This window comes from Salmo trutta, unplaced genomic scaffold (genome assembly GCF_901001165.1).
Source record: "Salmo trutta unplaced genomic scaffold, fSalTru1.1, whole genome shotgun sequence".
NCBI lineage: Eukaryota > Metazoa > Chordata > Actinopteri > Salmoniformes > Salmonidae > Salmo > Salmo trutta.
Window position 1 is genome coordinate 10,001 of NW_021822750.1, and position 15,617 is coordinate 25,617.

Here is a 15,617-nt window from a genome sequence, read left to right on the forward strand (position 1 = left end):
CTGTCTCTCTCTGTGACTCTGTCTCCGTCCCACTCTCTCGCTCTCTCTCTCGCGCTCTCTTGCTCTCTCTCTCTCTCTCGCTCTCTGTCTCGCTCTCTGTCTCGCTCTCTGTCTCGCTCTCTGTCTCGCTCTCTGTCTCGCTCTCTGTCTCGCTCTCTGTCTCGCTCTCTGTCTCGCTCTCTGTGTCTCTCTCTGTGTCTCTCTCTGTGTCTTTCTCGGTGTCTCTCTCTCTCGCTCTCTCTGTCTCCGTCTCGCTCTCTGTGTCTCTCTGTGTTTCTGTCTCGTTTTCTGTGTCTCTCACTCTCGCTCTCTGTCTCGCTCTCTCTTTCTGCAGCGTCGGACAACAGCCAGCGGTTTCAGGAAACGTGTTTTGCGTTCGCACTAACGCCGCAGCAAGTCCAACAGATTAGCAGCTCAATGTAAGAGACACTCAAACCCTCTACCCTACCATGTACCCTCCCTACCCTCTACCCTACCAACGTACCCTGCCTACTCTCTACCCTACCAACGTACCCTGCCTACCCTCTACCCTACCATGTACCCTGCCTACCCTCTACCCTACCAACGTACCCTGCCTACCCTCTACCCTACCATGTACCCTGCCTACGCTCTACCCTACCATGTACCCTGCCTACCCTCTACCCTACCATATACCCTGCCTACCCTCTACCCTACCATGTACCCTGCCTACGCTCTACCCTACCATGTACCCTGCCTACGCTCTACCCTACCATGTACCCTGCCTACCCTCTACCCTACCATGTACCCTGCCTATGCTCTACTCTACCAACGTACCCTGCCTACCCTCTATCCTACCATGTACCCTATACTACTCTCTACTCTACCATGTACCCTATACTACCATGTACCCTGTATTACAACGTACCCTGCCTACTCTCTACCCTACCATGTACCCTATACTACCCTCAACCCTACCATGTACCCTGTACAACCATGTACCCTACCATGTACCCTATATTACCATGTACCCTACCAACGTACCCTGCCTACCCTCTACCCTACCATGTACCCTGTACTACCATGTACCCAGCCTACCCTCTACCCTACCATGTACCCTGCCTACCCTCTACCCTACCACCATACCCCCCCCCTGCCCTCTATCCTACCATGTACCCTATACTACCATGGACCCTATGCTACCAACGTACCCTCACTACCCTCTATCCTACCATGTACCCTATACCAACCTCTACCCTACCATGTACCCTATACTACCAACGTACCCTTCCTACCCTCTATCCTACCATGTACCCTATACTACCATGTACCCTACCTACCCTCTACCCTACAATGTACCCTATACTACCATGTACCCTACCATGTACTCTATACTACCATCACCCTACCAACTTATTCTACCTACCGTCTACCCTACCATGTACCCTATACTACCAACGTACCCTACCTACCAACGTACCTTACCTACCCTCTACCCTACCATGTACCCTATTCTACCATGTACCCTATACTACCATGTACCCTATACTACCATGTACCCTATACTACCATTTACCCTATACTACCATGCACCCTACCATGTTGTATTAATACTCCAGATTCCATTGGGTAGCCTAAATGTCCGTCTTGTGTTTTTCAGGGACATCTCGGGGACCAAATGTGACTTCACAGTACAAGTTCAGTTACGGTAAGTTGATAGAGCTCATTGTTCTACTGCTAGTAGGTCCTGATCAATATACACTGCTCAAAAAAATAAAGGGAACACTTAAACAACACAATGTAACTCCAAGTCAATCACACTTCTGTGAAATCAAACTGTCCACTTAGGAAGCAACACTGATTGACAATACATTTCACATGCTGTTGTGGAAATGGAATAGACAACAGGTGGAAATTATAGGCAATTAGCAAGACACCCCCAATAAAGGAGTGGTTCTGCAGGTGGTGACCACAGACCACTTCTCAGTTCCTATGCTTCCTGGCTGATGTTTTGGTCACTTTTGAATGCTGGCGGTGCTTTCACTCTAGTGGTAGCATGAGACGGAGTCTACAACCCACACAAGTGGCTCAGGTAGTGCAGCTCATCCAGGATGGCACATCAATGCGAGCTGTGGCAAGAAGGTTTGCTGTGTCTGTCAGCGTAGTGTCCAGAGCATGGAGGCGCTACCAGGAGACAGGCCAGTACATCAGGAGACGTGGAGGAGGCCGTAGGAGGGCAACAACCCAGCAGCAGGTACCGCTACCTCCGCCTTTGTGCAAGGAGGAGCAGGAGGAGCACTGCCAGAGCCCTGCAAAATGACCTCCAGCAGGCCACAAATGTGCATGTGTCTGCTCAAACAGTCAGAAACAGACTCCATGAGGGTGGTATGAGGGCCCGACGTCCACAGGTGGGGGTTGTGCTTACAGCCCAACACCGTGCAGGACGTTTGGCATTTGCCAGAGAACACCAAGATTGGCAAATTCGCCACTGGCGCCCTGTGCTCTTCACAGATGAAAGCAGGTTCACACTGAGCACGTGACAGATGTGACAGAGTCTGGAGACGCCGTGGAGAACGTTCTGCTGCCTGCAACATCCTCCAGCATGACCGGTTTGGCGGTGGGTCAGTCATGGTGTGGGGTGGCATTTCTTTGGGGGGCCGCACAGCCCTCCATGTGCTCGCCAGAGGTAGCCTGACTGCCATTAGGTACCGAGATGAGATCCTCAGACCCCTTGTGAGACCATATGCTGGTGCGGTTGGCCCTGGGTTCCTCCTAATGCAAGACAATGCTAGACCTCATGTGGCTGGAGTGTGTCAGCAGTTCCTGCAAGAGGAAGGCATTGATGCTATGGACTGGCCCGCCCGTTCCCCAGACCTGAATCCAATTGAGCACATCTGGGACATCATGTCTCGCTCCATCCACCAACGCCACGTTGCACCACAGACTGTCCAGGAGTTGGCGGATGCTTTAGTCCAGGTCTGGGAGGAGATCCCTCAGGAGACCATCAGCCACCTCATCAGGAGCATGCCCAGGCATTGTAGGGAGGTCATACAGGCACGTGGAGGCCACACACACTACTGAGCCTCATTTTGACTTGTTTTAAGGACATTACATCAAAGTTGGATCAGCCTGTAGTTGGTTTTCCACTTTAATTTTGTGTAACTCCAAATCCAGACCTCCATGGGTTGATCAATTGGATTTCCATTGATTCTTTTTGTGGTTTTGTTGTCAGCACATTCAACTATGTAGAGAAAAAAGTATTTAATAAGATTATTTCATTCATTCAGATCTAGGATGTGTTGTTTTAGTGTTCCCTTTATTTTTTTGAGCAGTGTATATCCTGATCAATATATATCCTGACCAATATATCCTCCCACTATGTAGATCCTGATCAATATATATCCTGACCAATATATCCTCCCACTATGTAGGTCCTGACCAATATATCCTCCCACTATGTAGGTCCTGATCAATATATATCCTGACCAATATATCCTCCCACTATTTAGGTCCTGATCAATATATCCTCCCACTATGTAGGTCCTGATCAATATATATCCTGATCAATATACCTTGCGTTATACTAGACAGAGGAAATGGCTGTTACCATGCTTTATACTCGACAGAGGAAATGGCTGTTACCATGCTTTATACTAGACAGAGGAAATGGCTGTTACCTTGCTTTATACTAGACAGAGGAAATGGCTGTTACCTTGCTTTATACTAGACAGAGGAAATGGCTGTTACCATGCTTTATACTCGACAGAGGAAATGGCTGTTACCTTGCTTTATACTAGACAGAGGAAATGGCTGTTACCTTGCTTTATACTAGACAGAGGAAATGGCTGTTACCTTGCTTTATACTAGACAGAGGAAATGGCTGTTACCATGCTTTATACTAGACAGAGGAAATGGCTGTTACCTTGCTTTATACTAGACAGAGGAAATGGCTGTTACCTTGCTTTATACTAGACAGAGGAAATGGCTGTTACCCATTGCTTATACTAGACAGAGGAAATGGCTGTTACCCCTTGCTTTATACTAGACAGAGGAAATGGCTGTTACCCTTGGCTTATACTAGACATAGGAAATGGCTGTTACCTTGCTTTATACTAGACAGAGGAAATGGCTGTTACCCTTGCTTTATACTAGACAGAGGAAATGGCTGTTACCTTGCTTTAATACTAGACAGAGGAAATGGCTGTTACCCTTGCTTTATACTAGACAGAGGAAATGGCTGTTACCTTGCTTTATACTAGACAGAGGAAATGGCTGTTACCTTGCTTTATACTAGACAGAGGAAATGGCTGTTACCTTGCTTTATACTAGACAGAGGAAATGGCTGTTACCTTGCTTTATACTAGACAGAGGAAATGGCTGTTACCTTGCTTTATACTAGACAGAGGAAATTGGCTGTTACCTTGCTTTATACTAGACAGAGGAAATGGCTGTTACCCTTGCTTTATACTAACAGAGGAAATGGCTGTTACCTTGCTTTATACTAGACAGAGGAAATGGCTGTTACCATGCTTTATACTAGACAGAGGAAATGGCTGTTACCATTGCTTTATACTAGACAGAGAAATGGCTGTTAGACGAGGAAATGGCTGTTACCTATGCTTTATACTAGACAGAGGAAATGGCTGTTACCTTGCTTTATACTAGACAGAGGAAATGGCTGTTACCTTGCTTTATACTAGACAGAGGAAATGGCTGTTACCATGCTTTATACTAGACAGAGGAAATGGCTGTACCTGGCTTTATACTAGACAGAGGAAATGGCTGTTACCATGCGTTATACTAGACAGAGGAAATGGCTGTTACCTTGCTTATACTAGACAGAGGAAATGGCTGTTACCATTGCTTTATACTAGACAGAGGAAATGGCTGTTACCTTGCGTTATACTAGACAGAGGAAATGGCTGTTACCTGGCTTTATACTAGACAGAGGAAATGGCTGTTACCTTGCTTTATACTAGACAGAGGAAATGGCTGTTACCATGCTTTATACTAGACAGAGGAAATGGCTGTTACCTTGCTTTATACTAGACAGAGGAAATGGCTGTTACCATGCTTTATACTAGACAGAGGAAATGGCTGTTACCTTGCTTTATACTAGACAGAGGAAATGGCTGTTACCTTGCTTTATACTAGACAGAGGAAATGGCTGTTACCATGCTTATATACTAGACAGAGGAAATGGCTGTTACCTGCTTTTATACTAGACAGAGGAAATGGCTGTTACCATGCTTTATACTAGACAGAGGAAATGGTCTTGTTACCTGCTAACTAGACAGAGGAAATGGCTGTTACATTGCTTTATACTAGACAGAGGAAATGGCTGTTACCATTGCTTTATACTAGACAGAGGAAATGGCTGTTACCACCTGCTTTATACTAGAACAGAGGAAATGGCTGTTACCATGCTTTATACTAGACAGAGGAAATGGCTGTTACCTCTGCTTTATACTAGACAGAGGAATGGCTGTTACCATGCTTTATACTAGACAAGGAAATGGCTGTTACCATGCTTTATACTAGACAGAGGAAAGGCTGTTACCTTGCTTTTATACTAGACAGAGGAAATGGCTGTTACCTTGCTTTATACTAGACAGAGGAAATGGCTGTACCTTGTTATACTAGACAGAGGAAATGGCTGTTACCTTGCTTTATACTAGACAGAGGAAATGGCTGTTACCTTGCTTTATACTAGACAGAGGAAATGGCTGTTACCTTGCTTTATACTAGACAGAGGAAATGGGCTGTTACCTTGCTTTATACTAGACAGAGGAAATGGCTGTTACCTGCTTATACTAGACAGAGGAAATGGCTGTTACCTTGCTTTATACTAGACAGAGGAAATGGCTGTTACCTTGCTTTATACTAGACAGAGGAAATGGCTGTTACCTTGCTTATACTAGACAGAGGAAATGGCTGTTACCTTGCTTTATACTAGACAGAGGAAATGGCTGTTACCTTGCTTTATACTAGACAGAGGAAATGGCTGTTACCTTGCTTTATACTAGACAGAGGAAATGGCTGTTACCATTGCTTTATACTAGACAGAGGAAATGGCTGTTACCATGCTTTATACTAGACAGAGGAAATGGCTGTTACCTTGCTTATACTAGACAGAGGAAATGGCTGTTACCTTGCTTTATACTAGACAGAGGAAATGGCTGTTACCTTGCTTTATACTAGACAGAGGAAATGGCTGTTACCTTGCTTTATACTAGACAGAGGAAATGGCTGTTACCTTGCTTTATACTAGACAGAGGAAATGGCTGTTACCATGCTTTATACTAGACAGAGGAAATGGCTGTTACCTGCTTTATACTAGACAGAGGAAATGGCTGTTACCTTGCTTTATACTAGACAGAGGAAATGGCTGTTACCTTGCTTTATACTAGACAGAGGAAATGGCTGTTACCATGCTTTATACTAGACAGAGGAAATGGCTGTTACCTTGCTTTATACTAGACAGAGGAAATGGCTGTTACCTTGCTTTATACTAGACAGAGGAAATGGCTGTTACCACCTTGCTTTTATACTAGACAGAGGAAATGGCTGTTACCCTTGCTTTATACTAGACAGAGGAAATGGGCTGTTACCATTCTGTTATACTAGACAGAGTAAATGGCTGTTTACCTTGCTTTATACTAGACAGAGGAAATGGCTGTTACCTTGCTTTATACTAGACAGAGGAAATGGCTGTTACTTGCTTTATACTAGACAGAGGAAATGGCTGTTACCATTGCTTATACTAGACAGAGGAAATGGCTGTTACCTTGCTTTATACTAGACAGAGGAAATGGCTGTTACCCTTGCTTTATACTAGACAGAGGAAATGGCTGTTACCTTGCTTTATACTAGACAGAGGAATGGCTGTTACCTTGCTTTATACTAGACAGAGGAAATGGCTGTTACCTTCTTTATACTAGACAGAGGAAATGGCTGTTACCTTGCTTTATACTAGACAGAGGAAATGGCTGTTACCATTGCTTTATACTAGACAGAGGAAATGGCTGTTACATGCTTTATACTAGACAGAGAATGGCTGTTAGCCTTTAATAGTAGAAACAGAGGAATGGCTTTTACCACACCTTGCTTTATACTAGACAGAAGGAAATGGCTGTTACCATGCTTATACTAGACAGAGGAAATGGCTGGTTACCATGCTTTATACTAGACAGAGGAAATGGCTGTTAATTACCAATGCTTTATACTAGAAGACAGAGGAAATGGGCTGTTACCTTGCTTATATACTAGACAGAGAATGGCTGTTACCCAGTTGCTTTATACTAGACAGAGGAAATGGCTGTTACCTTGCTTTATACTAGAGCAGAGAAAATGGCTGTTAACCTTGCTTTATACTAGAAAGAGGAAATGGGCTGTTACCTTGCTTTAATAATACTAGACAGAGGAAATGGCTGTTACCATGCTTATACTAGACAGAGGAAATGGCTGTTACCTTGCTTATAACTAGACATAGGAAATGGCTGTTACCTTGCTTATACTAGACAGAGAAATGGCTGTTACTACCTGCTTATTATACTAGACAGAGGAAGCTGGGCATGTATTACAGATGCTTTATACTAGACAGAGGAAATGGCTGTTACCTTGCTTTAACTAGACAGAGGAAATGGCTGTTACCTTGCTTTATACTAGACAGAGGAAATGGCTGTTACCTTGCTTATACTAGACAGATGAAATGGCTGTTACCATGCTTTATACTAGACAGAGGAAATGGCTGTTACCTTGCTTCTATACTAGAAGCGGAAATGGCTGTTACCTTGCTTTATACTTAGACAGAGGAAATGGCTGTTACCATGCTTTATACTAGACAGAGGAAATGGCTGTTACCATGCTTTATACTAGACAGAGGAAATGGCTGTTACATGCTTATACTAGACAGAGGAATGGCTGTTACCTTGCTTTATACTAGACAGAGGAAATGGCTGTTACCTGCTTTATACTAGACATAGGAAATGGCTGTTACCTTGCTTATACTAGGACAGAGGAAATGGCTGTTACCTTGCTTTATACTAGACAGAGGAAATGCTGTTACCTGCTTTATACTAGACAGAGGAAATGGCTGTTACCTTGCTTTATACTAGACAGAGGAAATGGCTGTTACCATGCTTTATACTAGACAGAGTAAATGGCTGTTACCATGCCTTATACTCGACAGAGGAAATGGCTGTTACCTTGCTTATACTAGACAGAGGAAATGGCTGTTACCATGCTTTATACTAGACAGAGGAATGGCTGTTACCATGCTTTATACTAGACAGAGGAAATGGCTGTTACCATTTATACTAGACAGAGGAAATGGCTGTTACCTTGCTTTATACTAGACAGAGGAAATGGCTGTTACCTTGCTTTATACTAGACAGAGGAAATGGCTGTTACCTGCTTTATACTAGACAGAGGAAATGGCTGTTACCTTGCTTTATACTAGACAGAGGAAATGGCTGTTACCTTGCTTATACTAGACAGAGGAAATGGCTGTTACCATGCTTTATACTAGACAGAGGAAATGGCTGTTACCTTGCTTTATACTAGACAGAGGAAAGGCTGTTACCTTGCTTTATACTAGACAGAGGAAATGGCTGTTACCTGCTTTATACTAGACAGAGGAAATGGCTGTTACCATGCTTTATACTAGACAGAGGAATGGCTGTTACCTTGCTTTATACTAGACAGAGGAAATGGCGTTACCTTGCTTTATACTAGACAGGAGGAAATGGCTGTTACCCATTGCTTTTATTACTGACAGAGGAAATGGCTGTTACCTTGCTTTATACTAGACAGAGGAAATGGCTGTACCATGCTTTATACTAGACAGAGGAAATGGCTGTTACCATGCTTTATACTAGACAGAGGAAATGGCTGTACCTGCTTTATACTAGACAGAGGAAATGGCTGTTACCTTGCTTATACTAGACAGAGGAAATGGCTGTTACCTTGCTTTATACTAGACAGAGGAACATGGCTGTTACCCTTGCTTTATACTAGACAGAGGAAATGGCTGTTACTTGCTTTATACTAGACAGAGGAAATGGCTGTTACCTTGCTTTATACTAGACAGATGGAACTAGGCTGTTACCCTTGCTTTATACTAGACAGAGGAAATGGCTGTTACCTTGCTTTATACTAGACAGAGGAAATGGCTGTTACCTTGCTTTATACTAGACAGAGGAAATGGCTGTTACCTTGCTTTATACTAGACAGAGGAAATGGCTGTTACCCTTGCTTATACTAACAGAGGAAATGGCTGGTACCATGCTTTATACTAGACAGAGGAAATGGCTGTTACCTTGCTTTATAACTCGACAGAGGAAATGGCTGTTACCTTGCTTATACTAGACAGAGGAAAGGGCTGTTACCATTGCTTTATACTAGACAGAGGAAATGGCTTTACCATGCTTTATACTAGACAGAGGAAATGGCTGTTACCATGCTTTATACTAGACAGAGGAAATGCTGTTACCATGCTTTATACTAGACAGAGGAAATGGCTGTTACCTATGCTTTATACTAGACAGAGGAAATGGCTGTTACCTTGCTTATACTAGACAGAGGAAATGGCTGTTACCTTGCTTATACTCGACAGAGGAAATGGCTGTTACCTTGCTTTATACTCGACAGAGGAAATGGCTGTTACCTTGCTTTATACTAGACAGAGGAAATGCTGTTACCTTGCTTTATACTAGACAGAGGAAATGGCTGTTACCTTGCTTTATACTAGACAGAGGAAATGGCTGTTACCATGCTTTATACTAGACAGAGGAAATGGCTGTTACCTTGCTTTATACTAGACAGAGAAATGGCTGTTACCATGCTTTATACTAGACAGAGGAAATGGCTGTTACCAGTGCTTTATACTAGACAGAGGAAATGGCTGTTACCTGCTTTATACTAGACAGAGGAAATGGCTGGTTACCCATGCTTTATACTAGACAGAGGAAATGGCTGTTACCTTGCTTTATACTAGACAGAGGAAATGGCTGTTACCTTGCTTATACTAGACAGAGGAAATGGCTGTTACCTTGCTTTATACTAGACAGAGGAAATGGCTGTTACCTTGCTTTATACTAGACAGAGGAAATGGGCTGTACCATGCTTTATACTCGACAGAGGAAATGGCTGTTACCTTGCTTTATAACTCGACAGAGGAAATGCTGTTACCTTGCTTTACTCTAGCAGAGGAAAATGGCTGTTACCTTAGGCTAGACAGAGGAATGGCTGTTACCTTGCTTTATACTAGACAGAGGAAATGGCTGGTACCATGCTTTATACTAGACAGAGGAAATGGCTGTTACCTTGCTTATACTAGACAGAGGAAATGGCTGTTACCTTGCTTTATACTAGACAGAGGAAATGGCTGTTACCTTGCTTTATACTAGACATAGGAAATGGCTGTTACCTTGCGTTTATACTAGACAGAGGAAATGGCTGTTACCATGCTTTATACTAGACAGAGGAATGGCTGTTACCGTGCTTTATACTAGACAGAGGAAATGGCTGTTACCTTGCTTTAATACTAGACAGAGGAAATGGCTGTTACCATGCTTTATACTAGACAGAGGAAATGGCTGTTACCTTGCTTTATACTAGACAGAGGAAATGGCTGTTACCTTGCTTTATACTAGACAGAGGAAATGGCTGTTACCTTGCTTTATACTAGACAGAGGAAATGGCTGTTACCTGCTTTATACTAGACAGAGGAAATGGCTGTTACCTTTGCTTTATACTAGACAGAGGAAATGGCTGTTACCATTGCTTTATACTAGACAGGGAGGTTACAGAGGAATGGCTGTTACCTTGCTTTATACTAGACAGAGAAATGGCTTTACCTTGCTTTATACTAGACAGAGGAAATGGCTGTTACCTTGCTTTATACTAGACAGAGGAAATGGCTGTTACCTTGCTTATACTAGACAGAGGAAATGCTGTTACCATGCTTTATCCTAGACAGAGGAAATGGCTGTTACCTTGCTTTATACTAGACAGAGGAAATGGCTGTTACCTTGCTTTATACTAGACAGAGGAAAATGGCTGTTACCTGCTTTATACTAGACAGAGGAATGGCTGTTACCATGCTTTATACTAGACAGAGGAAATGGCTGTTACCATGCTTTATACTAGACAGAGGAAATGGCTGTTACCTTGCTTTATACTAGACAGAGGAAATGGCTGTTACCATGCTTTATACTAGACAGAGGAAATGGCTGTTACCATGCTTTATACTAGACAGAGGAAATGGCAGTTACCATGCTTTATACTAGACAGAGGAAATGGCTGTTACCTTGCTTTATACTAGACAGAGGAATGGCTGTTACCCTTGCTTTATACTAGACAGAGGAAATGGCTGTTACCTTGCTTTATACTAGACAGAGGAAATGGCTGTTACCTTGCTTTATACTAGACAGAGGAAATGGCTGTTACCTTGCTTTATACTAGACAGAGGAAATGGCTGTTACCTTGCTTTATACTAGACAGAGGAAATGGCTGTTACCATGCTTTATACTCGACAGAGGAAATGGCTGTTACCTTGCTTTATACTCGACAGAGGAAATGGCTGTTACCTTGCTTTATACTCGACAGAGGAAATGGCTGTTACCTTGCTTTATACTAGACAGAGGAAATGGCTGTTACCATGCTTTATACTAGACAGAGGAAATGGCTGTTACCATGCTTTATACTAGACAGAGGAAATGGCTGTTACCATGCTTTATACTAGACAGAGGAAATGGCTGTTACCATGCTTTATACTAGACAGAGGAAATGGCTGTTACCTTGCTTTATACTAGACAGAGGAAATGGCTGTTACCTTGCTTTATACTAGACAGAGGAAATGGCTGTTACCTTGCTTTATACTCGACAGAGGAAATGGCTGTTACCTTGCTTTATACTAGACAGAGGAAATGGCTGTTACCTTGCTTTATACTAGACAGAGGAAATGGCTGTTACCTTGCTTTATACTAGACAGAGGAAATGGCTGTTACCTTGCTTTATACTCGACAGAGGAAATGGCTGTTACCATGCTTTATACTAGACAGAGGAAATGGCTGTTACCTTGCTTTATACTAGACAGAGGAAATGGCTGTTACCATGCTTTATACTAGACAGAGGAAATGGCTGTTACCTTGCTTTATACTAGACAGAGGAAATGGCTGTTACCTTGCTTTATACTAGACAGAGAAATGGCTGTTACCATGCTTTATACTAGACAGAGGAAATGGCTGTTACCTTGCTTTAATACTAGACAGAGGAAATGGCTGTTACCTTGCTTTATACTAGACAGAGGAAATGGCTGTTACCTTGCTTTATACTAGACAGAGGAAATGGCTGTTACCTTGCTTTATACTCGACAGAGGAAATGGCTGTTACCTGCTTTATACTAGACAGAGGAAATGGCTGTTACCTTGCTTTATACTAGACAGAGGAAATGGCTGTTACCTTGCTTTATACTAGACAGAGGAAATGGCTGTTACCATGCTTTATACTAGACAGAGGAAATGGCTGTTACCTTGCTTTATACTAGACAGAGGAAATGGCTTTTACCTTGCTTTATACTAGACAGAGGAAATGGCTGTTACCTTGCTTTATACTAGACAGAGGAAATGGCTGTTACCTTGCTTTATACTAGACAGAGGAAATGGCTGTTACCATGCTTTATACTAGACAGAGGAAATGGCTGTTACCTTGCTTTATACTAGACAGAGGAAATGGCTGTTACCTTGCTTTATACTAGACAGAGGAAATGGCTGTTACCTTGCTTTATACTAGACAGAGGAAATGGCTGTTACCATGCTTTATACTAGACAGAGGAAATGGCTGTTACCATGCTTTATACTAGACAGAGGAAATGGCTGTTACCTTGCTTTATACTAGACAGAGGAAATGGCTGTTACCATGCTTTATACTAGACAGAGGAAATGGCTGTTACCATGCTTTATACTAGACAGAGGAAATGGCAGTTACCATGCTTTATACTAGACAGAGGAAATGGCTGTTACCTTGCTTTATACTAGAAAGAGGAAATGGCTGTTACCTTGCTTTATACTAGACAGAGGAAATGGCTGTACCTTGCTTTATACTAGACAGAGGAAATGGCTGTTACCTTGCTTTATACTAGACAGAGGAAATGGCTGTTACCTTGCTTTATACTAGACAGAGGAAATGGCTGTTACCATGCTTTATACTAGACGAGAAGTTATACTCGACAGAGGAAATGGCTGTTACCTTGCTTTATACTCGACAGAGGAAATGGCTGTTACCTTGCTTTATACTCGACAGAGGAAATGGCTGTTACCTTGCTTTATACTAGACAGAGGAAATGGCTGTTACCATGCTTTATACTAGACAGAGGAAATGGCTGTTACCATGCTTTATACTAGACAGAGGAAATGGCTGTTACCATGCTTTATACTAGACAGAGGAAATGGCTGTTACCATGCTTTATACTAGACAGAGGAAATGGCTGTTACCTTGCTTTATACTAGACAGAGGAAATGGCTGTTACCTTGCTTTATACTAGACAGAGGAAATGGCTGTTACCTTGCTTTATACTCGACAGAGGAAATGGCTGTTACCTTGCTTTATACTAGACAGAGGAAATGGCTGTTACCTTGCTTTATACTAGACAGAGGAAATGGCTGTTACCTTGCTTATACTAGACAGAGGAAATGGCTGTTACCTTGCTTTATACTCGACAGAGGAAATGGCTGTTACCATGCTTTATCTAGACAGAGGAAATGGCTGTTACCCTTGCTTTATACTAGGACAGAGGAAATGGCTGTTACCATGCTTTATACTAGACAGAGGAAATGGCTGTTACCTGCTTTATACTAGACAGAGGAAATGGCTGTTACCCTTGCTTTATACTAGGACAGAGGAAATGGCTGTTACCATGCTTTATACTAGACAGAGGAAATGGCTGTTACCCTTGCTTTATATGGAACCCCAGTCGGGAGCTAGACAGAGGAACTGGCTGTTACCTTGCTTTATACTAGGACAGAGGAAATGGCTGTACCTTGCTTTATACTAGACAGAGGAAATGGCTGTTACCTTGCTTTATACTCGACAGAGGAAATGGCTGTTACCATGCTTTATACTAGACAGAGGAAACTGGCTTGTTACCTTGCTTTATACTAGACAGAGGAAATGGCTGTTACCATGCTTTATACTAGACAGAGAAATGGCTGTACATGCTTTTATAGCCAGAGGCATGGTGTACCTTGCTTTATACTAGACAGAGGAAATGGCTGTTACCATGCTTTATACTAGACAGAGGAAATGGCTGTTACCTTGCTTTATACTAGACAGAGGAAATGGCTGTTACCTTGCTTTATACTAGACAGAGGAAATGGCTGTTACCATGCTTTATACTAGACAGAGGAAATGGCTGTTACCTTGCTTTATACTAGACAGAGGAAATGGCTGTTACCTTGCTTTTATACTAGACAGAGGAAATGGCTGTTACCTTGCTTATACTAGACAGAGAAATGGCTGTTACCTTGCTTTATACTAGACAGAGGAAATGGCTGTTACCTTGCTTTATACTAGACAGAGGAAATGGCTGTTACCTTGCTTTATACTAGACAGAGGAAATGGCTGTTACCTGCTTTATACTAGACAGAGGAAATGGCTGTTACCTTGCTTTATACTAGACAGAGGAAATGGCTGTTACCATGCTTTATACTAGACAGAGGAAATGGCTGTTACCTTGCTTTATACTCGACAGAGGAAATGGCTGTTACCTTACGCTTTATACTAGACAGAGGAAATGGCTGTTACCTTGCTTTATACTAGACAGAGGAAATGGCTGTTACCTTGCTTTATACTAGACAGAGGAAATGGCTGTTACCTTGCTTTATACTAGACAGAGGAAATGGCTGTTACCTTGCTTTATACTAGACAGAGGAAATGGCTGTTACCTTGCTTTATACTAGACAGGAAATGGCTGTTACCTTGCTTTATACTAGACAGAGGAAATGGCTGTTACCTTGCTTTATACTAGACAGGAAATGGCTGTTACCTTGCTTTATACTAGACAGAGGAAATGGCTGTTACCTGCTTTATACTAGACAGAGGAAATGGCTGTTACCTTGCTTTTATACTAGACAGAGGAAATGGCTGTTACCTTGCTTTATACTAGACAGAGGAAATGGCTGTTACCATGCTTTATACTAGACAGAGGAAATGGCTGTTACCATGCTTTATACTAGACAGAGGAAATGGCTGTTACCTTGCTTTATACTAGACAGAGGAAAATGGCTGTTACCTTGCTTATACTAGACAGAGGAAATGGCTGTTACCTTGCTTTATACTAGACAGAGGAAATGGCTGTTACCTTGCTTTATACTAGACAGAGGAAATGGCTGTTACTTGCTTTATACTAGACAGAGGAAATGGCTGTTACCTTGCTTTATACTAGACAGAGGAAATGCTGTTACCTTGCTTTATACTAGACAGAGGAAATGGCTGTTACCTTGCTTTATACTAGACAGAGGAAATGGCTGTTACCTTGCTTTATACTAGACAGAGGAAATGGCTGTTACCTTGCTTTATACTAGACAGAGGAAATGGCTGTTACCTTGCTTTATACTAGACAGAGGAAATGGCTGTTACCTTGCTTTATACTAGACAGA

General features: G+C 42.5%; 1 protein-coding gene across 1 annotated transcript in view; it reads left to right on the forward strand.

The window, feature by feature from the left end:
• Window positions 1–259: 259 nt before the first annotated feature.
• The window catches only part of LOC115184159 (E3 SUMO-protein ligase PIAS1), a gene marked incomplete at its 5' end in the record, with an annotated part of 34,105 nt that continues 18,747 nt past the window's right edge, over window positions 260–15,617 (forward strand). The window contains 2 exons of the mRNA XM_029745160.1: window positions 260–419; window positions 1,619–1,666. Of these exons, the coding sequence (XP_029601020.1) occupies window positions 260–419; window positions 1,619–1,666 (208 nt within the window). The remainder of the gene's footprint in view (window positions 420–1,618; window positions 1,667–15,617) is intronic.